This window comes from Phocoena sinus, chromosome 8 (assembly GCF_008692025.1).
Source record: "Phocoena sinus isolate mPhoSin1 chromosome 8, mPhoSin1.pri, whole genome shotgun sequence".
Taxonomy (NCBI): domain Eukaryota; kingdom Metazoa; phylum Chordata; class Mammalia; order Artiodactyla; family Phocoenidae; genus Phocoena; species Phocoena sinus.
Window position 1 is genome coordinate 104,260,962 of NC_045770.1, and position 22,979 is coordinate 104,283,940.

Below are 22,979 nucleotides of genomic sequence, written 5' to 3' on the forward strand. Positions count from 1 at the left end.
CAACAAAACAATGAAATAGATGACAGCTGACTTACAGCAACAATAGACACCAGAAGACAGAATAAAATTTTCAGTATATTGACAAGAAATAACTATTAGCCTAGAATTCTACACCCAGCAAAAAGATAACTTAAAAGGGTAAAACACTAGCCAAGATAGGACAACAGCACAAAATAAAGGAGTAGAAATATATCCAAGAACGTTAATTACAATAGATAAAAATGACTGAATACTGGGACTTCCCTGGCCGGAAGTTCAATGGTTAAGACTGTGCTTCCACTGCAAGGGGCACAGGTTTGATCCCTGGTCAGGGAACTAAGATCCCACATGCTGTGTGGCGTGGCCAAAAAGAATGGACTGTACTTCAGTTATTAGAAGACAAAGATTTAAACAATCCATCTACAGGCCATTCTTAAGAGGCAGAGAATGAAAGTAAAAGAATCAAAACTCAACATACTTGGAATAGAAGGGAACTTTCTCAGCCTAATAAAAGTCATCTATTAAATTAAAAAACACAGCAAACATATTTTATGGTGAAATATTGAAATCATTCCCTCTATTGTGAGAAACAAGTCAAGGGTAGCCACCCTTTCTTCCACCCAGACAGAGGCAAGAAAAATAAGAGATAGTTCCCCGGTGGTCTAGTGGTTAGGATTCTGGGCTTTCACTGCCACGGCCTGGGTTCAATCCCTAGTCGGGGAACTGAGATCCTGTAAGCTGCGTGACACAGCCAAAAAAAAAAATTTAAGAGATATAAAAATTAAAAAGGAAGAACAAAACTATCTTTTCATAGATATGATTATAAATACAGAAAACCCAGAAGAATTTTCAAGGAAATAAATAAGTTTTAGATTTGCTGGACACAAGAAAATTATTTTCATAAACTATGAATGATAGCATCACAATATCAAATACATAAGAATAAATCTAACCCAAAAAGGCATGATCTTTATGAGAAAACATACATAACTTTATTGAAAACATTACATGGAGAGATACACCATGTTCACGAACTGGAAAATTCAATTTCATGTGGATGTTGATTTTCCCCAAACTGGTCTATAGATTCAGTTGGGTTCCAGTCACAATTTCAAGGGGGGGTTTTATTGGTGGAACTTGACAAGCTGATTCTAAAATTTATATGGAAGAGCAAGGGCCAAGTAGATCTTAGGAGATCATACACAGGGGTAGATAAAATGATCAGTGGGACAAGAGAGAAAAATAAATTGTGGTATATTCGATGGATCACTATACAGCAAGGAAAAGGAGTACTCTACAGCCACACACGTTAATTTGGATAAATCTTAGAAATATTGAAGGAAAAAGCAAATCACAGAAGAATAAACATGGCGTGGCTCCGTTTATATAAAATTCAAAAACATGCAAAACCAGTACAAACATATGTAATAAAATCACAGGGCAAAGCAAGGGGATGATTAAGACAGCACAGTGTTTCCTCTACCAGGGAGGGGCACAGCAGGGACCTCAAAGGAAATAGTATCCATTTCTTAAATGGGGGTGGGGAGGGTGTTGTTTCTATTTTATAAATATTTCCTTGTATCCTTTCACTATAAAAAAAAAAAAAAACAAGAAAAGATATTCTGGAGGGTGAGGGGTAAAGCAGTAGAGGAAACAGAAGTCTTCCAATGCTTAGGTACGGCACAAAGTGCCAGGTACAAGTTCCTAACAGAGTTAAAAAACAGTAATAGAGCATGCTGTTTAGAAAAACAAAGAAGGCTTAGCAGCTCAAACCTTTGTGGGCATGGGCGGGGCCTGTCAGAAGGGTGGGCTTCTCTGCGGGTTCTTGGAAGGCAAGCCTGCCATGTCACTGAAGGACTACTCCCCTCCCCCAGCAGCACTTGTAGGTTTTCACTTAACTCCATTTTTGGTCCAGTCCCTCACCCGCAACCCTCCCCAGGCCCCCCCCCCCCCCCCGAGATGCAAAGCTTCTTCGAAAAGCCCCGCCTCCACCCCAGCGGGGTAGCGAGGGGTCAGGTGGGTCCTGGGGGCGGGGCAACCTAGCTGCTTCTCATAGAGACCTTGAATCAGTCCCGGCCCTACTGTCAGCCCCAAACCTTGCCTTCCACGGTGAACCTCTCCAGGGCTCCTGGGGGCAATCGGGCTGCCTCTTGGCCCCTCCAAGAAGGGAACGCTTAATTTCAACTTCTAATTCTCTAAGAGAGTAAATGAGCCTCTATCCACTTTCCATCTTTCAGAATGTTGTCAGGCTCTTTGGTCTAGTGCTGTCTCCCTCCTATTTTCTTTGTCTTTGTAAATTTACATCATTTTTAATTTCTTTACTATCATTTTAGATTTTAAGAGGAAACAAACTCACATGTTTAAACCTGCCACATTTAACTGGAAATGTCTATTTACTATATTTAAATAAAAGTGTTTAACAAGTAGCTCCTGAAGCGTCCAGAGAGGAGGAGCTTAACAGTCTCAGCACCATCCAGCCAGCACAGATGCTTGAACAGCCCCACCTGATTTCTCTGCCTTGATTTTTTCAGCTGTTCAAGGGTGAAGGAGAAAGCACAAAGGTCTGGGTTCAAATCCGGACTCCTCCATTTACTACCACGTGATCTTATCACATCAACTCTCAGAGCTTTATCACCCACATAATTGCTGCCCAGTGCACCAGGTTAGCTGGAGAGAAGTTCACTGAAATTGTTGCTGTGAAATGTTCCTAACTATAAAGCACTGAACCTGGGGAAGAATTCTGGATTCTCATACCCTGGAACACTACATTCCGCCTTAAGCTGCTGGCCACGCCCCCCACCCCACCGCCCCAAGGCCGCAGGAGGCAGAGCCCTGGCTGCTCACACCCTCAGGCATTCTGTGGTTCCCAGGCCTGCCAATCAGAGGAACCAAAAACAGCAGCCCTGGAAACAGTGAAGGTCCAGAAACCCACAGAGACGGAGGGAGTCCAAGAACCAAGTGGGCACTTTATTAACCTGGCAAAGGGGCAGCTGAGCAGCCCCCTGCCAGACCCTTCGCTGTACTCAGGGGTCACTGATAGAGGCAGAGCCGCAGGGCCCAAGCCCTGGACACTAGGAGTCCAAGCTGGGCAAGGGCAAGGCTAAGGGCAGGGCTGGAGTTGCCGAAAGCAGGCATCAAGTACCAGCGTACCAGCCTGCCGCCCCTTCTGAGGCTGGGGGTGGGCCTGAAATGAGTTATGTGAGTCCCCTCTCCTGTTCCCCACTCCTTGTACAGCTCAGGCTCTTCCTGGAGTCAGGAAGCCATGAGTCCCACATCAGCTGTGGTCTGGAACGTGATGCCATCCCCCGGCAACGGGGAGGCCAGGAAGGGCCAGAGCCAGACAAGGACCCAGCGGGGCCCCAGGGCCGCCTGCAGGTTGTGGGAGAGGCCCAGGTCGTAAGAGTGCTGGCCCCGAGCCCACTCCCACGTGGTCTGGCCCCTCAGCAGCAACATCCCATGGAAGAGTAGTCCAGCCCCGCACAACAGTGCACCCGCCACACACGTGTCGGTCACGAAGGCCAGCGCGAACTGCGCCAGAGACACTCTGCCTGCAAGGAGAGAGCAGAGAGGGTCAAGGAGAAGCAGCAGGCCCCAGCCATCCCAGAGCCCAGCTCCTGCCCTCCTCCCGTCCCCTACTCCACCATGAAGCAGGGCGCATTCCTCCACTCAGCAAACACTGAGTTGTTGCTCCCTGGCCAACCCATGCCGGCTGATGGGAACACACTGGTGAAACGGGCAGACACAGCCCGCTGCCCTAGACGCGACTTTCACTCATGCATCACAAACTTGTGAGCACCTCCCATGAATACCAGGATGAATGGCAGGTAGCGTGTCCGACCTCAGGGAGCTCACAGACAGACATTCAAGAGATCATGTCTCAGTTACTTAGTTACAGCTGTGATGTGTATGACAATGGAAAAGTACAGCATCCTGCATCACCTTGACCCACAGAAGGTAGTAAGTATCAGGTGAACAAACGAACTACAAGATGCCGTGAAATGTTATGTCAAGCGAGAGAAGGCAGACACAAAAGGTTATGTATCGTATGGGGCCATTTGTAAGAAATGTCCCAAACAGACAAAGCCATAGAGACAGAAGATTAGTGGTTGCCAGGGGCTGGGGGCACTAGGGGGAAATAGGGAGTGACTGCTTAATGGGTACTGGGGGCGATGAAAATGGTCTGGAATTAGACAGTGGTGATGGCTGGACAACACTGCGAATATAGTAAATGCAACTGAACCGTGCACTTGAAAATGGTTAAAATTATGAGTCTCATGTTACGTGAATGTTTTTCCAATAGAAAAAGAGAGCCTACTGGCGGGGAGACGACATGGAAACTTATTAAGAGGCTCAGGGAAATAAACTTCATCTGTTTTGACAGGGATATTTTGGGTGATGCCTGAAGGTTAAGGAGGTATTTGCTAAGTGAAGAGGGGAGAACACATTCTGTGTGAAGGTCCTGAGGCAGGATGGAGAGGTGCCTGCGATACAAGTGAGTGCACAGTTCTGGAAGCTCAGGAGAGAAGCCCAGGCTGGATACGCAGATTTGTGAGCGGTTGGTACCCGGGCGGTTCCGAGACCTGGCAGAGTGTGTAGGGAGATGAGAATGGCGTCTCGACCTCAGCCCAGAAACCAGGTCCTTAGGGATCAGATATAGGGAAACCAGGAAGGAAAGGAGGAAACCCCAAAGCACAAGCCGTCGGGGACGTCAGGCATAGAGCCCTTTAAGGAGGCTGAAGGCCAGCAGTTTTATGAGGCTGAAAGGTCTCATGAGCAAGAAAAGAACACAGAAGGGTCCTCTGGGTTTTGTGGAGACAGAGGCCTGGGGACTGTGGCAGTGTCGGAGGACGGGTGGGGGCAGAAGCCAGTTTGGAGCAGGTGGAGGAATGGGTGGGAGGCAAGGAAAAGCAGCCTATAGCCCAGGCAAGTCCTTTGACTTGGCTGCTGATGGAAGAGCCAGAAGGCATGAGCTGGAAGAGGAGGACGTGGGGTGAAGAGAGGCTTTGTACCAGCTGGGAAAACCCAAAGGAAGCCAGTGGAGGGAGCCTGGAGTGGCAGGAGGAGAAGCGACCCATGGTGTGAGGGCTCCCAGCAGGGAGGAGGGGTCGGGCACCAGGAGAAGGCGGGGCAGTGAGCTTCTGCCTCCAGGATGGGACAGCCAATTCTGGACGTGCCATCTGATGACTAATTTCCTCTGTGATGTATTTTCAGGAGAGGTTGGGGCTTGGAGGACAGGAAAGTGGGAAGATTTGAGCTGCAGCCATTAGGGGGAGGAAGCTTATGAGAAACCAGGGCAGCCAGGCACCGCTGAGGGCCTGTTGAGGTCAGCAGCCATGAACGTGACATGACACCGACTGCCACATAGTACCAGGCATCTCTGACAGCTCTCCGCAGCCAAGGGCAGACACAGAGAAGCCAGGAAGGCACAGCGGAAGGAAGACGGAGCAAAAAGTCTTGAGATGAGATGCTGCGGAAGGCTGGTGGAAATGAGGGCGCTACGCTGGACCTCGGGTGGTGAAGGGGGAAGGTGCTGATGGACAGAAAGGTGAGGGCCAGGAGCTCCGGAGGGGGGTCGCGGAGCACAGAATGAGAGATGGATAGGAGAGGCGGTGGGGGCAGAGAGAGGGGTGACATGGGGTGCTCTGGGAGGTGACACATTTTGGATTCTGACACGACTGGGGTGGGGATGTGGGAGTAGGGGAAGGGAGGAGGGGAGGAGAAGGTCAAGAAGCTGAGCGACTGGGGCCATTCACCCACGCTTTCAGATACCTATGCCTTCAGCAAGGCCCAGGGCTGAGAGGGAGACGAGAGGCCGGAGCCCAAGTCTTTGGTGACTGCGGGGAACGAGTGGGAGACTGTGGATGACCGGAGGTTGGGAGCGTGCAGACAGGAGCAGCTGGAGGGCTTGAGTCTCAGTGGAGGCAGGGGGGTCATGAGGAGGGCAGAGGAGGGCTGCTCAGGAAGTCAGTGTGGGCACAGGAAAACCCTGACAGCCCCACTGGGCCTCCCAAGACGCGCCCTGGGCTGCAGGGAGGGGGTCCTGGGGACAGAGCTGGGCTTGGATAGGATGAGACAGAGCCACTATTCAGAGTTGTCAGGGAGTTTAGTAATTGCAGGACAAGGTTACAGAGAGGACCGTGGACAGGTCAGGAGGAAGGAGTCAGGGAAAAGCAAGCCCAAAGCGTTTTGGGGGGCAGAGAACAAAGTATAAAAAACCAGTGGGGGGCTTCCCTGGTGGCACAGTGGTTGAGAATCTGCCTGCTAATGCAGGGGACATGGGTTCGAGCCCTGGTCTGGGAGGATCCCACACGCCGTGGAGCAACTAGGTCCGTGAGCCACAACTACTGAGCCTGCGCGTCTGGAGCCTGTGCTCCGCAACAAGAGAGGCCGCGATAGTGAGAGGCCCGCACACCACGATGAAGAGTGGCCCTCGCTCGCCGCAACTAGAGAAAGCCCTCGCACAGAAACGAAGACCCAACACAGCAAAAATAAAATAAATAAATTAATAAACTCCTACCCCCAACATCTTCAAAAATATAATAATTATTATGTTTAAAAAAAAACAACAGTGGGGTTTGTACCTTGGGTGGTGTCAGAAGAAAGTGTCAACCAGAACACAGCCTCTCAATCAGTCTCCTGATTCAAAACATCCCCTCCCCACTTCCAAAGACTGGACCTTCCCCTGCCTGTAACTTTCACTGGCTCCCCACTGCCCAGTCAAGTAAGGACCAACTCCTCACACTCCATTCAAGGCCCTCCACCATCCAGTCCTCACTTACTGCCCTAGCCTTAATTCTCACAATTCCCACCAAATGCCTTCACTACTCCGTGCCCAACCTCCAAGCCTTTGTTCACACTGCTCCCCTAGCTCCGAATGCCCCCCACTTAGAATGCTCTCTCACCGTCCCATCCCCCTCTAGGTGAAATCCCACTAGTCTTTCCTCCCCTGATTCTCTCAGCCAGAACCCTGTACCTACGCTGAGGCCCTGTATTTTACCAGACCGCACACCCAAGTGAACACCAGGCTCCCTTCACCTCCCGTAATTGACGTGGGGACTAGGTCGCCAGGGCGCCGCCTAGAGAACCAGGCGGAAATCCCATCGCCTACCAGAATGGGCCTCTGCCTCTCTGCGGAGGCCTCCCCGGCCCCCCACCTGTGAGCAGCATGAGCCAGGGCAGCAGGAGGAGGGCGGCGGTGTGGAGGGGTGTGTGGGCTCGCAGCAGGGCCGACAGGGCAGGGCCCAGCAGCACAGAGACGTGCAGCAGGACGCCCGCGGCGTGCAGCAGCAGACACAGGAAGGGCCGGTAGTTGTGGAAGCCCACGCAGCGGCCCAGCAGGCGGCAGTGGTGGTCCCGGCGAAGGATGCAGATGCGACAGGCAGAGCAGTGCCCGCTGCGCGGTGGCACCTGGCTTTGGCACTGGTAGCAGTAACTGCAGGGAAGGAACCACAGGGTCAGTTCCCCCAGCAACTCTGAGTGCCCCATTTCATGCCCGGTCAGCCCCTGAGCCCATCCTGGGGAAGCAGGCACAGCCCCTGCCCTCTCTAAGCTTCAGGTTCTTCACAGGTAAATGCAGGCTAAACACCACTTCCCAGGCCCTTCCATTCCTGGCACAGCAGGTCTGAGGGCTCTTCCAGCTCTGAGAGCCCCAGTCCTGAGGCCTTTCTCTGGTCTCTAACATCCGGAAGCAAACTTCTCCTGTCCTCCACTGTTACCACCTCCGTCCAAGTCACCATAAGCTCCCCCCTGGATTACTGCAACTGCCTCTTGCCTGGCTTCCCTGACTCCACCTTTGTCCCAACTGGTGTAGTCTCACCCCAGCAGCCAGACTAAAATCTAAGTCAGGGGAACTCCCTGGAGGTCCAGTGCTTAGGACTCGGCGCTTTCACTGCCGAGGGCCCGGGTTCGATCCCTGGCACGGTCAAGAAAAAAATAAATCAAGTAAATAAAATCTAAGTCATGTCCCTCCTCTGCTCAAAACCCTCCAATGGCGCTCCGTTTCACTTCTAGTAAAAAGCAAAGTCTTCGAGGTCTTACAAGGTCTTTACGTCTCTGACTTCTCCTCCCTCACTCCACTTTGGCCACACTTGCTGTTCCTGGAACATGCTGGGCAAACAAATGCCTCAGAGTCTTTGCATCATCTGTTCCCTCTGCCTGGAACATTCTTCCCCCAGATGACTGTGGCTAACTCTCCCCCCTCCAAGTCTTTGCTCAAACGCCACCTTCTCAATGAGGCCTACCTTGACCACCCTATTTCAAACTGCAATTTGAGTCTCCTTTATCCTGCTCTTTCTGTTTCCTTACCACCAACACCTTCTAACATTCTACATTATTTTCTGATTTATTACGCCTAAAGTTTATCATCTGCCCCCTCCCTGAAATCAGGAATATGTTTTATTGTACCTCCAGTGCCTGGAATAGTACCTTGCACGTAGTAGGTACTCAAATATTTGTAAGTGGATGAATGATACTCCTTCTGCCGTCTGGTTCAAGCGGATCTTACTGTAAACTGGTTCTAACATCTTCAGGTCCTGAGGCCCTCCCCCTGCCCAAAGCTCCCGCTTCTCCCCCCGCCAGATCCCGTGCCCCACTCACGCCCAGCCCTGGCCCAGACCACGGCCGGCCAGCATCACACCCCGGATGCTGGGGTCCGAGCGCAGGAAGAGCCCCACGTTGCCCAGTAGGTTGAGCAGCTGAAAGGTTGCCAGCGCAAGCTGCAAGGTCCGGGCCAAGGGTCCCAGTGGGGGCGGCCCGGGACCCAGTACCAGCACGTAGGCCAGCTCCAGGCCCACGGCCGCGGCCCACAGCGCGGTGAGCACAAGAGGAAGCCGCGCGGACACCGCTTCTGCGCTCCCCACAGCCCTGGGCTGCCCCATGGCCTGGACCCACTAGCGGTCGGATCCCGGGTACCCCGCCGCTTCCGTATTGGGGCGGGGAGAGTGGCAAACGGACGTCTGCTACGACCAATAGAAGCTCTGAAGGGGGTTTGCGAGCGTTGAGGTTCACGGGGAGGGCCCGCAGATACGGAGATGTGATTGAACGGCCGAACGAGCCAAAGAGATGCTTGGAATCTCGTTGGCGCTAGAGCCGGTAGGGCAGCGCGGTTACAGCCCACCCGCGCAGGCCCCGCCCCTCCCGCAGAAGCTCCGCGCGCTGGGCCCGCTGGCCCGCACTCCGGGAGGATTGAGTTGCAGTTTAGGTGCTGTCGGTGTTTCGCGGCTCAGCACATTCCTCCTCTCCCTCTAGTCGCCCCGATATTAATAGCCCTGCTTCGGCCCATCCAGCTGGCTTGGAGCCCCTCCCCATGCTCTAGTGTCTCCCTTCATCACCCCAGAAAACATTCAAAACAGCTCGGCGCCTCGGTGTTTCTGACTGTGAAATGGGAATAGTGCTCCCTGTTTCCCACCAGCGCGGCGCAGGAAAAGGGTCATGAGGCCCAAAAGGTAGCTTCTAGAGCAGTCTGCAGCCACTATTATTATCGTCATCTTCGTTGTACATGTGAGGAAACAGACTCAGAGAGGGCCCGTGGCTTTCGCAAGAGTCACACAGCGCCCAAGCTGCGGAGCCGGAACGCGAACCCCGGATCTCCGCCACGGGGTACACCCCAGTGCCCCCAAATTCTGCAGTCTCCTAGCCTCAGGACAACCTGCTGCCTGGTCCCGACCCGAGTGGCCTCGCCCCCATCCGGCCCCTCCCTTCTCCCCCATATTTAGCAGGAATCCGATCCGGGGCTGGGCCGGGTGCTACTTAACGCGGCCCCCATGTTCTGGAGCGCGCCGAACGGAGCGGAGCCAGGAGCCCGAGCAAGATGATGATGGTTATGCAGCCCGAGGGTCTGGGGACCGGGGAGGGGCCCTTCTCAGGCGGCGGCGGCAGCGGCGGCGAGTACATGGAACAGGAGGAGGACTGGGACCGCGACCTGCTGCTGGACCCGGCCTGGGAGAAGCAGCAGCGAAAAGTGAGTGCTAGCCCATTTCCTGATGGCAAAACTGAGGCCTGAGAAGCCAGGCGGTTTGTCCTTGGCATCTCAGCAGGTCAGGGACAGAGCCTGTCTTAACCCTCAGTGCCACTTCCTCGCCCAGGCTCTGACCATCAGTCCTCTGCTGTCCCCCAGGGCCCGAAGAGAGGGCTGGAGACCCTCACGAGGGGTTTAGGACAAGAAGAGTTTCAGGGGTCCCCACCCCACAGGCTTCATTCCCCTGGGCCCACTGCTCCACTTCTGCTAAGGAATATGGTTTGGGCAAAGCCCGGGAGATCCAAGTTCAGGGTGTGGGTGGGGTCGGGAAGAACGATCTTTGTCTCCACAACCCCACTCTCTAGTGAAAAATTCCCAGACCCCACCTGCGGACTTGCAGCCAGGCAGCTAGAGGACTTGGGAGTGTGGGGAAGGGGTAACCGTCGCAGACCCCTTCCCCACCCTCTCTATGTTCTCTCCAGCGTGGTGTCCGTGGTCACTCTATCCCAACTGTTAAATGAGGAAGCTGGGGCTGAGATAGGACCCAAATCATATGCTGTCAGAAAACAGGACTCCCCGCAACCTGAGGGTCTTTGCCCGTTGCTTGCCCCACCCCCATTCTTTCCCAAGATACCCCTCCTTACCCCAGGGGCCCTGAATCTGCTGAAAAGGCCACAAGGTCGGGGAGGAGGGGAGCCCTGGGTTCCCTTTCGCGGTAGGTAACCTGACTCTCTGGCCAGATAGACACTTCGTGCTGAGGCAGCACCTTGGAGAGCTGAGAGGGGCACATGGGCAGCTGCTGCCCAGGCCCAGCCTTGTAAGGCACTCGGGCCACCCCTCCCCGATCTATTTTCACTCGCAGACTTTCCCAAGTGGAGGGGGCAGGACACCTGGCGACCCAAAAGAGAAAATGATCCAGGCTGGAGTGAGGAAACTTTGGGGAGTGTGGCAGGACAGCGGTAGGAGTGTACCACGAGGTCATCAGACCCTGCTCAGCACTTGCCAACAGTGTATGAGTCCAGGAAAGGGCAGGGGAACAGGGGTGTTTGGTGGAATTTGCAGGATCTGAGAATCCCAGAATTTAGAATCAGAGCATTTATGCTGGGTTAGTTGATAGGAGATGACCCCAGGGGCTGGGAGGCTCAGCTGACTCGGCTAGGATGCCCGGGGTGACACGCCTCCCCCCAGGCTCCTCCTGCACCTGTCTCCAAGCAGGGCTGTGGTCCTTGGGTCCAGCAGTCTTCCAGTGATGTCATCCCTGCCCCTGGCTCCAGCTGCCATCTGCTCTGCAACAACTCCTATCCCCACCACGCACCCACCCAGGCCTCTCCCAGATCCAGGTCCACATGCCCCTCATAAGATACAGGCTAGTCTGTAACTTGCTTTCAACCCAACTTACAGCCACCCATCTCACTGACTCATTCAATGATCGCACAGAGTAGACACTCTGTAAATTCATCAGCACCCCCTGGAGTTGGACATTCCGGTTGTTTCTCATCTAACATTGTTTATTACAATGTAATGAACATCTCTGTGCTCAGCTTTAGTCCCACCCCCATGCCTGCTTCTCCTCCATGTCTTGAAGCACTCCTGCCTCCCCCACCTGATAACCGAGTCCTCTTTATTCAACCTCATTGCAAACATTCATTCATTGTTTCTTAGGGAGGTCCTAGTATGTGCCAGCCACTGTTTTAGGTGCCAGCAATTCAGCAGGGGACAAAATTAAAGACAGCGCCTCAGGGAGCTTGTATTCTAGCAAGGACAAATGTTTTCATCTCATCCACTTGATCCTGCCCTGTCCCACTCACTGACACCTTTCCTCCCTCACCCTGGTCTCAGTCGGCACCTCCTCACTTCTCCCTTCTGCTCTGCGAAGCCATTTGTCTCCCCTCTGCAACCAGAATGAGCTTTCTAAAACACAGTGCAGGGCTTCCCTGGTGGCGCAGTGGTTGAGAATCTGCCTGCTAATGCAGGGGACACGGGTTCGAGCCCTGGTCTGGGAGGAACCCACATGCCGCGGAGCAACTAGGCCCGTGAGCCACAACTACTGAGCCTGCGCGTCTGGAGCCTGTGCTCCACAACAAGAGAGGCCGCGATCGTGAGAGGCCCGCGCACCATGATGAAGAGTGGCCCCCGCTTGCCACAACTAGAGAAAGCCCTGGCACAGAAACGAAGATCCAACACAGCAAAAATAAATAAAATAAATTAATAAAACACAGTGCAGCCCCTCCCTGTCCTCTGCCTGAAAGCTTCCCTTGTTGCCCTCAAGATCAAGTTCAGACTCCCTGGCTTAGCACTCAAGATCGTGCATGACCTGGCCTCTGCCGCCCCTCCGGCCTGCCTCTCACTACGTATACCCCAACACCCCCAGAGCAGTGCCCAGATAGCTGTAGCTCCGCAAACCTAGTAACTGTTTATCATCGCCAAGCACTTGCCCGTGTGGCTGCCCCTGCCTGGAATGCCCTTGCCTGCCCTTCCCTGCCTGAGTAACTCCTGCTCTTCCATCACAGTTCTGATCAATTATTAACCTTCCCCAAGAGGTCTCCCACTTGATATGAAGAACTCCTCCCCTAGTCTCCCCAATACTAGTCTCTCCCAGCACTTCTCAGACCAACAGGACTCTGACTGACTGTGAATTCCTTTAGGGCAAGGAGCAAATCTCATTAAAAGTCATGTTTGTCAAATGAAAAATGCCCCTTCCTCCACCATGGAGGCCTCACCCAGTCCTGCCTTTCCTCCTGCCCTATCTCGACCCAGCACCCACTTACACAGCGGAGGGAAAGAATTCCAAATGATTTCCAGGGCCACCTCCCTGGAGTATCTGCTTTGCGGTGGCGGGGGGATGCTCTCAATTCCAGAATCCTGCAACGTCAGGGGAAGAAGGACCTGAGACATCACTGAGTCTGAACCCTTAATTGTGCAAATGGAGAGACTGAGCCCAAGAGAGGTCAAGGGGCACATCCCAGGTCACAGAGAGTGAGTAGTTCAGCTGGGATTGGAGCCCAAGTATGGATTCCACCAAGGACTGCTGATGGCAGAATCCAGGGCCTCGAGGCTTGGTAGGTTGGTAGAAACTTGTGCACTAGGTCACTGCCATCCCCCAAAGACACGCAGCCGTATACCACCCCTCCCATCTCAGACAGAGGCTGAGGCAGAAGCATACTCTGGCCGGTGAGGGAGGGCAGTCTCCTCCAGAAACTAGGTCAGCCTGGGCCTGAGAGTCCAGCTGACCCTCTACAGCCTGCAGAAAGCTCTTGCAGCCTCATGGTCTGCTTGAAGGCCAGTTCACAACAGCCTTAAGAGATCGGTGAGCCCGAGATAATGAAAACACAGGTGCACAGTCCCTCAGTGCTTCAACTGCCCAGAGCATTATTCTGCTTCAACACAGAATTTTTCAGATTTGAGGCAGTATCACCCTGCACTGACCCTTGTGCCTCAGAGAGCCCCACACTTTGGAGTGTCTGCTTTACAGGTTTCTAATTCCCCCTTCAGTGCTTGTTGTGCCGGCAGTGAGGCACCCCAAGTCCAAACTGGGACCTGAATGGGCCCCAGACCCCATTTCTCCTTTTCCAGGAGAATTAAATCTCAGAGAGGGAAAGGGGCTGGCCCCAGATGCACAGCAAGTCAGTGGCTGAGCCGGTACTTGAATCCAGGGCCTTGGGCTCTGAGATCTGCCCTGACAGAGGAGCCAGGGCGCTGTCCTCAGCACTAGGGTCTGAGCACTGTCCTCTGCCCCCAGACCTTCACTGCCTGGTGCAACTCGCACCTGCGCAAGGCTGGCACCCAGATTGAGAACATCGAGGAGGATTTCCGCAGTGGCCTCAAACTCATGTTGCTCCTGGAGGTCATTTCAGGTGAGGGGTGCAAATCAGTGCACAGGGACCCCAGGACACAGGGGAAAACCCAGAGAGCTGGGGGAGTAGTGACATCAGAGTGCTGGAGGGGAATTGCTGAGGGAGGGGGAAGTTTGAGGACCATGTCTTCAGCTTCCTCTCATGACCTTTGACCCTTGACCTCTCCCCTCACACCCAGGAGAGAGGCTGCCCAGGCCAGACAAAGGCAAGATGCGCTTCCACAAGATCGCCAATGTCAACAAGGCCCTGGACTTCATTGCCAGCAAGGGGGTGAAGCTGGTGTCCATCGGTGCCGAAGGTGAGGCGGTGGCAGGAGGAGGCCTGGGCAGGGGCCGGGGGTGCGGTCCCTCATCTCAACAATGGGGATAACCGTCCGTGCCTCGCAGGAGGGACTGTCCGGAGCGAAGGTACCCAAAGTGCCAGCGCAGGACCTGGCGCCCAGTAGGTGCTCAATGAATCATTTTGAAGGAAAATGATTGAGCACCTACCTACTAGGTGCCGGCCCTGGGATGGGGACAAGGGCCAGAGGGCGGAGCAGGGGGAGGGCAGCCAAGGCCTCAAGTGCCAGGTGGAGTGTGTCTCCACCCCCCACCCTGCAGAGATTGTTGACGGGAACCTGAAGATGACCCTGGGCATGATCTGGACCATCATCCTTCGCTTTGCCATCCAGGACATCTCCGTGGAAGGTGAGCGGCAAGGAGGCAGGTAGGGTGAGAGGGCTGGCCCAAAGCCCTCCCCAACCAACACTCACCCCCGTCCCCGCCCAGAAACCTCGGCCAAGGAGGGCTTGCTCCTGTGGTGTCAGCGGAAGACGGCGCCATACCGCAACGTCAATGTGCAGAACTTCCACACCAGGTCCGTCTGCCCATCAGCGTGTGGGGCCTCAGCCGGGCTCTGGGCCCTGGCATAAGCCACAGGGCAGGAGAGGTCACAGCCAACTTCCTGCAACAGTGTCTGAAAATAGGAGGACTCAGTCAATGTTGAATCGAATCCAGGAGGGCAAGGGGGAAATTCCTGGAGGAGGGAGCACGGGAGACATCCCAGGAAGGGTGTTCCAGCCAGAGAGAACCTTGTGAGCAAAGACCTGGAGACCAAAAACATCTAGAAATTGGTGTAGCTTAAGCACAAGGATGTGAAGGAACCATGATGAGCTTGGAGGAAACGGTCCCAGGTTGGCAATCAAGGGCCTTAAATGCCAAGCCAAGGAGTTTGGACTTTACTCCATTTTACAGATGAGGCCGTCCTGATAGGGGTGCTCCTGGGACGAGGGTAGGACAGGGCCGCAGCTTGAACCCAGGCCTGACGCCCACACCCCCCTTCTCTCTGTGCAGCTGGAAGGATGGCCTGGCCCTCTGTGCTCTCATCCACCGGCACCGCCCCGACCTCATTGACTACGCCAAACTGCGCAAGGTAGGCCTCCGCCACCCCCAGCCCCGACTTCCCAGTCTCTGCCCTCAGCTGACCTTTCACCTCTCCCCGCCAACCCCGCACACCATCTAGGATGACCCCATCGGCAACCTGAACACTGCCTTCGAGGTGGCAGAGAAGTACCTGGACATCCCCAAGATGTTGGATGCGGAAGGTGAGAGTAAGCCTCGCCCGGGCGAGGACTCCCCTTACGCACCAGTTGGCACGGTCCTACCTCCACACCTTTGTCCCTGCTCCTCCCTCCTCCTGCAATGCTCTGCCCCTCACCCTGCTCCCTGGGCAGAATCCTCGCTGCCAACAGTCCCCCTTCTCCAGGAGCCCGTGTCCGGTCCCCTGTCCCTCTCCACCCAGTGGAACCAGGCTCTGCCGCCTCTGCCTTATGTAATGGCTCCATCTTCTACCCCATATCCCAGTAAACTGGGTCACCTGGCGGCATGACGGTCACCCATCCTGGGAGCTGCTCTCGGGTGGGTCCTGCCTCTTGTCCCTGGGCCCGTAAAGGCTTTAGTCAGTTGAACCAGCAAACATTTTCTGGGCACCTACTGTGCCTGGTACCCTGGATGTGAACTTAGGAGAAAGACAGACAGGCAGACAGACCAAGGTATGGGATGGTTAGAGACACCAGGCAGTGCGGACTGGCGCCTCATCAGGGCTACAGGGTCTGCTCACTCACCCACACCCTCATGCTCTCCTCACCCCACAGAGGGGGAGGTTGGTAGGCCCTGGGGTGATCCGAGAGGACTCCAGGGAAGAGCTGGGTTTGGGGCACCTGGCAGCTAGTGGCCATGACTAGATGTCTGTGCACCCTACCGTCCCGAGGGAACTCTCTGCCTGGGTGGGGACAGGAGCCCACTCCCCACCCCTGGCTTCGGCCAGTCAACACCTCGCTGCCATCCCGCAGACATCGTGAACACCCCAAAGCCCGATGAGAAGGCCGTCATGACCTACGTTTCCTGCTTCTACCACGCCTTCGCGGGGGCGGAGCAGGTAGGGGCTCAGCTGCTGCTGCCTGGGCTGGGCGTGTGGGCCCAGGGGCCCAAGCTTGGCGGCATCTCCACGTTTGGAGGTGCCAGGCCCCATGTGGGTGGGAGTGCCACTGTCCCAGCCGCACATACTCGATCCTTGGGGGAGCTCAGGCGCAGAGGCCTCTGGCCTGGGAGCCCATCCTTACCCTACAAGATGTGCCCCCTCATCCTCTCCTCTGTTGCGTGGGCCCAGGTTTGAAGGGTTTGCAGAGGGAGGCTGGGTCGGGGGTGTCTGTGGCAGCTTGCTCTAACGCCAGCCCTTCCGCGCACTCCCACCACAGGCAGAGACAGCCGCCAACAGGATCTGCAAGGTGCTGGCCGTGAACCAGGAGAACGAGAAGCTGATGGAGGAGTACGAGAAGCTGGCCAGTGAGGTGAGGCTGGGGCTGAGAGGACCTCCCCCTCTCCCCTACCTGTGCTCTCCCAACCCAGCTGAGCCCTGGCCTGGACCTGCAGAGCCTACCTCTCCTCAGTGTAGCCGTGGCCTCTCCCAGCCTCCTCCTGCCATCTCTACCCACCCCCGGCCCCCTTCCGCCCACCTAGCCTCCTGTCATCCACTCATCATCCATCCAGTTACTCGTTAATTTCTCCATTCACTCATCTTCAGGCAGTCTTCTGGCCCTTTGTGCTTTGCCGACCTACACTGGTCCCTGGACTCAGAAGTTAACCGTCCTGCTCCTGCCCTGACGAGCGGGGACCCCCACTCTGCTTGAGGCCCGGCCTTCAGGCCACAGCTTGGGTGTGGGTGGAGATGGGTGGGCGAGGTGAGCAGGCCCACTCAGCGCTCTCTGCTCTGCCCCTGCCTGGCCCCGCAGCTGCTGGAATGGATCCGCCGCACCGTGCCGTGGCTGGAGAACCGCACGGGCGAGCCCAGCAAGAACACCATGCAGCGCAAGCTGGAGGACTTCCGGGACTATCGGCGCCTGCACAAGCCGCCCCGCGTGCAGGAGAAGTGCCAGCTGGAGATCAACTTCAACACATTGCAAACCAAGCTGCGGCTGAGCCACCGGCCCGCCTTCATGCCATCTGAGGGCAAGCTGGTCTCGGTGAGCCAGGCCAGGGGAGGTGGTGACCCCGGCCCTGCCCACATCCTCCGGGTGACCTTGGACTCTCTGTCCCCGTCTGTATAACGGGTGAACTGTGATGGCGGGCACCTCTGCCTGCCCCATAGGACATAGCCAATGCATGGCGGGGGCTGGAGCAAGCGGAGAAGGGCTATGAGGACTGGCTGCTCTCGGAGATCCGGCGCCTGGAGCGGCTGCAGCACCTGGCAGAGAAGTTCCAGCAGAAGGCCTCCCTGCACGAAGCCTGGACCCGGGGTAGGTACCTCTGGGGCCTGATTCTGTCCTGGTGTTCTGCAAGGAAGCTGGAGATCTGTTTTCTAGTCCCACCCTGACTTGCTGTGCAGTCAAGTCACTGCCCCTTTTGGGGCCACAGTATCTTTATCTGTAAACTCAGGCCCCTAACTTTCTCCTGGCTCTGGTCTTCTGTAGGTCTGCTCTGATTAATTTGTCATTTAGCACTTTATTTGTGTATGTGGCAGGTGTCCAAAGGTGAGTCCCCCCACTAACATCACTTACATTATACCCAAAGTATACTGATGCCAAAATATTGCATGAATCAAATATATCACTGGGTGCAAACATTCGCTCTGTATTCTATCAAGGCTTTTAATCCTATAACTGAATGAGTCCTGCTGAAAAAAATAATGAACGCTAATAATGAATTATGGACATATTGAATAGCAGTGGTTTGACAGAATAATTCCTTAAATATACAGCCATTTATGTGATCCTGACAGGTCTTTGAACTTCTAAACCTCAGTTACCTTCTCTGCAAAATACAGAGGCACTCAATAAATGGTTGCTGCTGCAATTACTGTGACTGTGGTCTTATCTGCATAATTATGGTAACTGTCATTCTCAAAGCACTTTTACATTCATTATTCATTCATCCAACAAATATTCATAGAGGGTCTACCAAGTGCTGGGCTGGGTAAGCAAAGGAAAATGGATCAAGGGCTCACTGGGTTCACAGAGTCATTGGAAAGCACTTTGCGATCGAATAATACCAAAAGTGTACCAAGGGCCACCCCAAGTTGTGCAGGGTCAAGGGACCCTGACATCACTCACAGGCCATGCCCTGGAACAGGAGCTTCACTTAACTTTATCATAGTGTCTCAGAGCAAACCCTGAGGGTAGGCTGGGCAGGCGTGATCACCTACATTTCACAGATGAGGACCGTCCATGGTCACACAGCCCGGCTTGGACTCCCTGCTCCTGTCGCAGCTGCTGCTTGGTGACCTGAGCCGGGCCTCTCTCCGAGCAGGGAAGGAGGAGATGCTGAGCCAGCGGGACTATGAGTCGGCTTCGCTGCAGGAGGTGCGGGCGCTGCTGCGGCGCCACGAGGCCTTTGAGAGCGACCTGGCGGCGCACCAGGACCGCGTGGAGCACGTCGCTGCGCTGGCCCAGGAGCTCAAGTAGGCGCGGATTGCTGCGGGGCAGCCCGGGGTGGCCACGCCCCTACCTGGCCCCACCCCCTCTCCCCGCTCCCGTAGCCCTCCAGACCTTTTGCTTTCCCTAGTTGGGTAACCCTGCCTTGGCACCCATGTCCTTCCCCGTCACCACTTACTCTGCCCTCCTCCTGTAACCCTCTCCCCATCTCCGGAGCCCACTCTGCTACCCACGTTCTTCCCACACTGGCGCTCGACCTGCCCCCAAACCTGGCGGCTCCCTTCAGCTTCAGGCAGGCCCAATCCTCACCAGCAGCCTGGGCCTTGTGCCACCTCTTGGAAACCGGCCCCCAAAACTCCAGGCCCTGCCCCTCCACCCAAGCTCCTCCAGGGACTGGAGCTGAGGACTCCCTTCTCCCGGGAATGCGCTGGGAAGCCCCTGCGCTAGGAAAGCCCCGCTTCGCCCCCAACTCCCCTGGCTCCCTTATGCCTTCACCACCACTGTGCCCAGGTTCCAGCCCCTGAAGGGCAGTCAGGAAGGAATCTGGGCTGGATTCTGGCCCCAAAGTTGCCCCCCTTCCCGCCCCCAGTGAGCTAGACTACCACGAGGCGGCCTCGGTGAACAGCCGCTGCCAGGCCATCTGCGACCAGTGGGACAACCTGGGCACATTGACCCAGAAGAGGCGGGATGCGCTAGAGGTGAGGCTGGGGGCCAGGGAGGTGGAGGCTGGAAACTGGAGGAGGTGAGAGGGCCTGCTGGGCAGGCTGCTGACTGGCCATCCCTGTGGCCCCTAGCGGATGGAGAAGCTCCTAGAGACCATCGACCAGCTGCAGCTGGAGTTTGCCAGGCGGGTAGCACCCTTCAACAACTGGCTGGATGGCGCCGTGGAGGACCTGCAGGACGTGTGGCTGGTGCACTCGGTGGAGGAGACCCAGGTGGGCGCAGGGGTTCCAGGTGTGGGGCGGTTGGAGGGGATGACAGGGAAGCAGCCTGTTTCTGTCAGCCACCCCTTTGGGCTCCTAGGAAATGGGGGGCCAGAGAAAAACACCAGTTCCCGAGTGCTGGGAGACGGAAGGCCTGGGTTCTCCTGCCAGTGCTGCCCTGGCCCCACTGGATGGCCCGGAGCACGCTGCTGCCCTTTGTTGCTGCGGGAAGTGGGGGCGCTGGTTGATGCTTCCTGCCTGCCCTCCCCAGAGCCTGGTGACAGCACACGAGCAGTTCAAAGCAACATTGCCCGAGGCCGACCGAGAGAGGGGAGCCATCCTGGGCATCCAGGGTGAGATCCAGAAGATCTGCCAAACATATGGGCTGCGGCCCAGCTCCACCAACCCCTACATCGCCCTCAGCCCGCAGGACATCAACACCAAGTGGGACACGGTCAGTGCCGCCTGTGGCCTTTCCCTGCCTCCCCCCTGCTCAGATGCATTCTAACCACCCTGATCTGTAAAATGGCCGTAACAGCAGCATTTTCCTGTGAGGTGTGATTTTTTTCTTTCTTTTTTTTTTTTAGCTGTGTTGGGTCTTCGTTGCTGCACGTGGGCTTTCTCTAGTTGCACCAAGCGGGGGCTACTCTTCGTTGTGGTGCACAGGCTTCTCATTGTTGCGGAGCATGGGCTCTAGGCACGCGGGCTTCAGTAGTTGTGGCTTGCGGGCTCTAGAGCGCAGGCTCAGTAGCTGTGGTGCACATGGGCTTAGTTGCTCCGCGGCATGTGTGATCTTCCCAGACCAGGGCTCGAACCCGTGTCCCTTGCATCGGCAGACGGATTCTTAACCACTGCACCACCAGCGAAGCCCCTGGCAGGCCTGATTGAAGCAGACTTAGATCTGGTGTGTGGACATCCTTTATAAAACAATCTAAGTTCATTAAGAATGATGTCATGGGCCCCATTTTGCAGACGAGGAAACGAGCCTAGAGAGGCTGAGCGCTCAGAGCTTGGCCCCCACAGAGCCCTGAGGCCTTGGCTCAGAGCGGCGGGAGCAGTGTGAGGGGCTGGAGCCCATCTCCCACTCCCAGAGCTGCCCCTGGCACAACCAGCCTCCCTCCCAGGTCCGAAAGCTGGTACCCAGCCGTGACCAGACGCTGCAGGAGGAGCTGACAAGGCAACAGGTGAACGAGAGGCTCCGGCGGCAGTTTGCAGCCCAGGCCAATGCCGTCGGTCCCTGGATCCAGGGGAAGGTGGAGGTAAGGCTGGGATCGTGGAGCCAGCCCGGGAGAGCAGGGCCAGGGCTGGGCCACCGGGAGCTGGGAGCCCTCATTCTGCCCGGCTCCCCCTGCAGGAAGTGCGGCGCCTGGCAGCGGGAATGGCCGGCTCTCTGGAGGAGCAGATGGTGGGGCTGCGGCAGCAGGAACAGAACATCATCAACTACAAGGGCAACATCGACCAGCTGGAGGGTGACCACCAGCTGCTGCAGGAGAACCTGGTGTTCGACAATAAGCACACCGTCTACAGCATGGAGGTGGGATCACACCCGCTCAGGACAGAGGGGAGGCGGCACTGGCTGGGGAAGCCTGGGGCGGCCGCAGCTGGACACAGCACATCTGCCCCAGGGGTTCCCCAGTTCGGCGTGGCCAGGTCCCCCAAAGTACATGTGGGGATACTGAGACCCAGCGAGTGAAAGTGACCTGGCCAGTCACAGAGCAGTCTAAACCCAGGCCTGGATTGGCCATGGCTGGTTGATCAATATGTAATACATAATAAATCATCAAACTTTAAGGCAGGAAGGGCCACTGGACGTCACTCTGTGGAACCTCCAGATGGGGACAGAGGCCCAGCAAGGGGGAGGACTTGCCCAGGGTCAATACAGTGAATTGGGGGTGGAGCCAGACCTAGTGGCCAGGCACTGGCCACCCACTGACCCAGCCTGTTTTCTGCTTTCCCAGCACATCCGTGTGGGCTGGGAGCAGCTGCTCACCTCCATTGCCCGCACCATCAACGAGGTGGAGAACCAGATACTGACCCGAGATGCCAAGGGCCTGAGCCAGGAGCAGCTCAACGAGTTCCGGGCATCCTTCAACCACTTTGACCGGGTCAGCAGGGGCTTAGCCCTGTACGGTGGTGGACTTAGGGGCAGCGGGGCGGGGGGGGGGGGGGGGGGGGGCGGGTGTTGGGGACTGAGCCTGACATCTGCTCCCTCACTACAGAAGCGGAATGGCATGATGGAGCCCGACGACTTCCGGGCCTGCCTCATCTCCATGGGCTACGACCTGGTGAGTGTCCCCCAGCCGCGTCCCAGCCGTCCCACCTGTGCCTGTGTCCCTCCCACCTCACACACGACCTCATTTCCTCCTCACCCACCCGCTGGGGCTGGGGAGAATTACCCCATTTCACACAGGGGCTACCAAAGGCTCAGAGAGGTAAATTAACTTGCCCAAAGACACTAGATTTGGACCTTGTTCTGTGTGACTCCAAAGCCTGAGCTTGCAACGTTTCTACATCACAGAAACAGCACTACAGAGGCCCAGGAAAAGGTCAGGACCGACGGGCAGCAGGGGGCACTGCCGCGGGCAGGAAGCAGAGCACGGCCTAGCAGAAAGGATTTCCCAGACCTAGAGCTAAGGCTGCAGCGGACGGCCTATGGAGAAAGGGGGCACCTTGTCACTGGAGCTGTCAGGCCAGGGGGACACTGGGAGCCCTCCTGGCTTAAGCACCCCCGGGCACGGTGCCCGGCCTCTAACCCTGCAGGGGGAAGTGGAGTTTGCGCGAATCATGACCATGGTGGACCCCAACGCAGCCGGGGTCGTGACCTTCCAGGCCTTCATCGACTTCATGACCCGAGAGACAGCCGAGACCGACACGGCTGAGCAGGTTGTGGCCTCGTTCAAGATCCTGGCGGGAGACAAGGTGAGTCCCTGGTGGTGCAGGGGGCTAGCGGGCGGGGGCAGGGAACGGGACCTATGGGCCCTCAATCCCTCTTCTTCCCCAGAACTACATCACACCTGAGGAGCTGCGGCAGGAACTCCCAGCTGAGCAGGCCGAGTACTGCATCCACCGCATGGTGCCCTACAAGGGGGCCGGGGCTCCAGCTGGAGCCCTGGACTATGTGGCCTTCTCCAGTGCCCTCTACGGGGAGAGCGACCTCTGACCTTGACCGCTGAGGTTCTCTATGCAAGTCCGGAGAGAGGGTGCTTCCTCTGGCTGATCCCATCCATCCCTCGGAGCAAGGGCCCTAGAGAATGACCGGCCAAGTGTTTCTCAATAAAAAGCCATAGTGGGCCCCTCTCCATCTCCTTTTGCCTCCTGAAGCAGAAGCTGGGCCCTCAGGCTTCTGGGCAGGACCAGTTGCC

At 56.1% G+C, this 22,979-nt stretch overlaps 3 protein-coding genes across 4 annotated transcripts in view; 2 read left to right on the forward strand and 1 right to left on the reverse strand.

Annotated features, from left to right (window-relative positions):
- The window catches only part of BBS1 (Bardet-Biedl syndrome 1), a 26,531-nt gene extending 20,265 nt beyond the window's left edge, over positions 1-6,266 (forward strand). Inside the window, exon 18 of the transcript XR_004351245.1 lies at positions 4,361-6,266. The gene's annotated coding sequence lies outside the window, so the exon portion shown is untranslated. The remainder of the gene's footprint in view (positions 1-4,360) is intronic.
- On the reverse strand, positions 949-8,936 carry ZDHHC24 (zinc finger DHHC-type containing 24). Its single transcript, XM_032642079.1, has 3 exons — positions 8,575-8,936; positions 7,134-7,411; positions 949-3,527 (listed from the first exon to the last, which is right to left on the reverse strand). The coding sequence occupies exons 1-3, from the start codon at positions 8,853-8,855 to the stop codon at positions 3,232-3,234; spliced, it is 855 nt and encodes a 284-aa protein (XP_032497970.1). The 5' UTR covers positions 8,856-8,936; the 3' UTR covers positions 949-3,231.
- Positions 8,937-9,635: 699 nt separating this feature from the next.
- On the forward strand, positions 9,636-22,910 carry ACTN3 (actinin alpha 3). Of its 2 annotated transcripts, XM_032641878.1 has the most exons (21): positions 9,696-9,937; positions 13,674-13,788; positions 13,967-14,086; positions 14,388-14,474; positions 14,556-14,643; positions 15,120-15,198; positions 15,289-15,370; positions 16,118-16,203; positions 16,523-16,615; positions 17,057-17,287; positions 17,413-17,560; positions 18,570-18,720; positions 19,284-19,392; positions 19,489-19,629; positions 19,889-20,071; positions 20,742-20,876; positions 20,972-21,151; positions 21,576-21,722; positions 21,837-21,902; positions 22,378-22,536; positions 22,619-22,910. In XM_032641878.1, exons 1-21 carry the CDS (start codon positions 9,788-9,790, stop codon positions 22,775-22,777), a joined length of 2,709 nt encoding a protein of 902 aa, XP_032497769.1. In that variant the 5' UTR covers positions 9,696-9,787; the 3' UTR covers positions 22,778-22,910. The 2 variants fall into 2 exon arrangements, with proteins under 2 accessions (XP_032497768.1, XP_032497769.1); XM_032641877.1 differs by having other exon boundaries at positions 9,636-9,937; positions 21,576-21,902; positions 22,619-22,885.
- The last annotated feature ends 69 nt before the right edge of the window (positions 22,911-22,979 follow it).

Coding starts and splice junctions, on each gene's coding strand:
- ACTN3 (XM_032641877.1), top strand. CDS start 9,788: ATGATGATGGTTATGCAGCCCGAGGGTCTGGGGACCGGGGAGGGGCCC. Junction 15,371..16,117: donor CAAGATGTTGGATGCGGAAG/GTGAGAGTAAGC, acceptor GCCATCCCGCAG/ACATCGTGAACACCCCAAAG. Junction 16,204..16,522: donor CCTTCGCGGGGGCGGAGCAG/GTAGGGGCTCAG, acceptor CTCCCACCACAG/GCAGAGACAGCCGCCAACAG.
- ZDHHC24 (XM_032642079.1), bottom strand. CDS start 8,855: ATGGGGCAGCCCAGGGCTGTGGGGAGCGCAGAAGCGGTGTCCGCGCGG. Junction 7,412..8,574: donor GGTCTGGGCCAGGGCTGGGC/GTGAGTGGGGCA, acceptor CCTTCCCTGCAG/TTACTGCTACCAGTGCCAAA. Junction 3,528..7,133: donor CTGGCTCATGCTGCTCACAG/GTGGGGGGCCGG, acceptor CTCTCCTTGCAG/GCAGAGTGTCTCTGGCGCAG.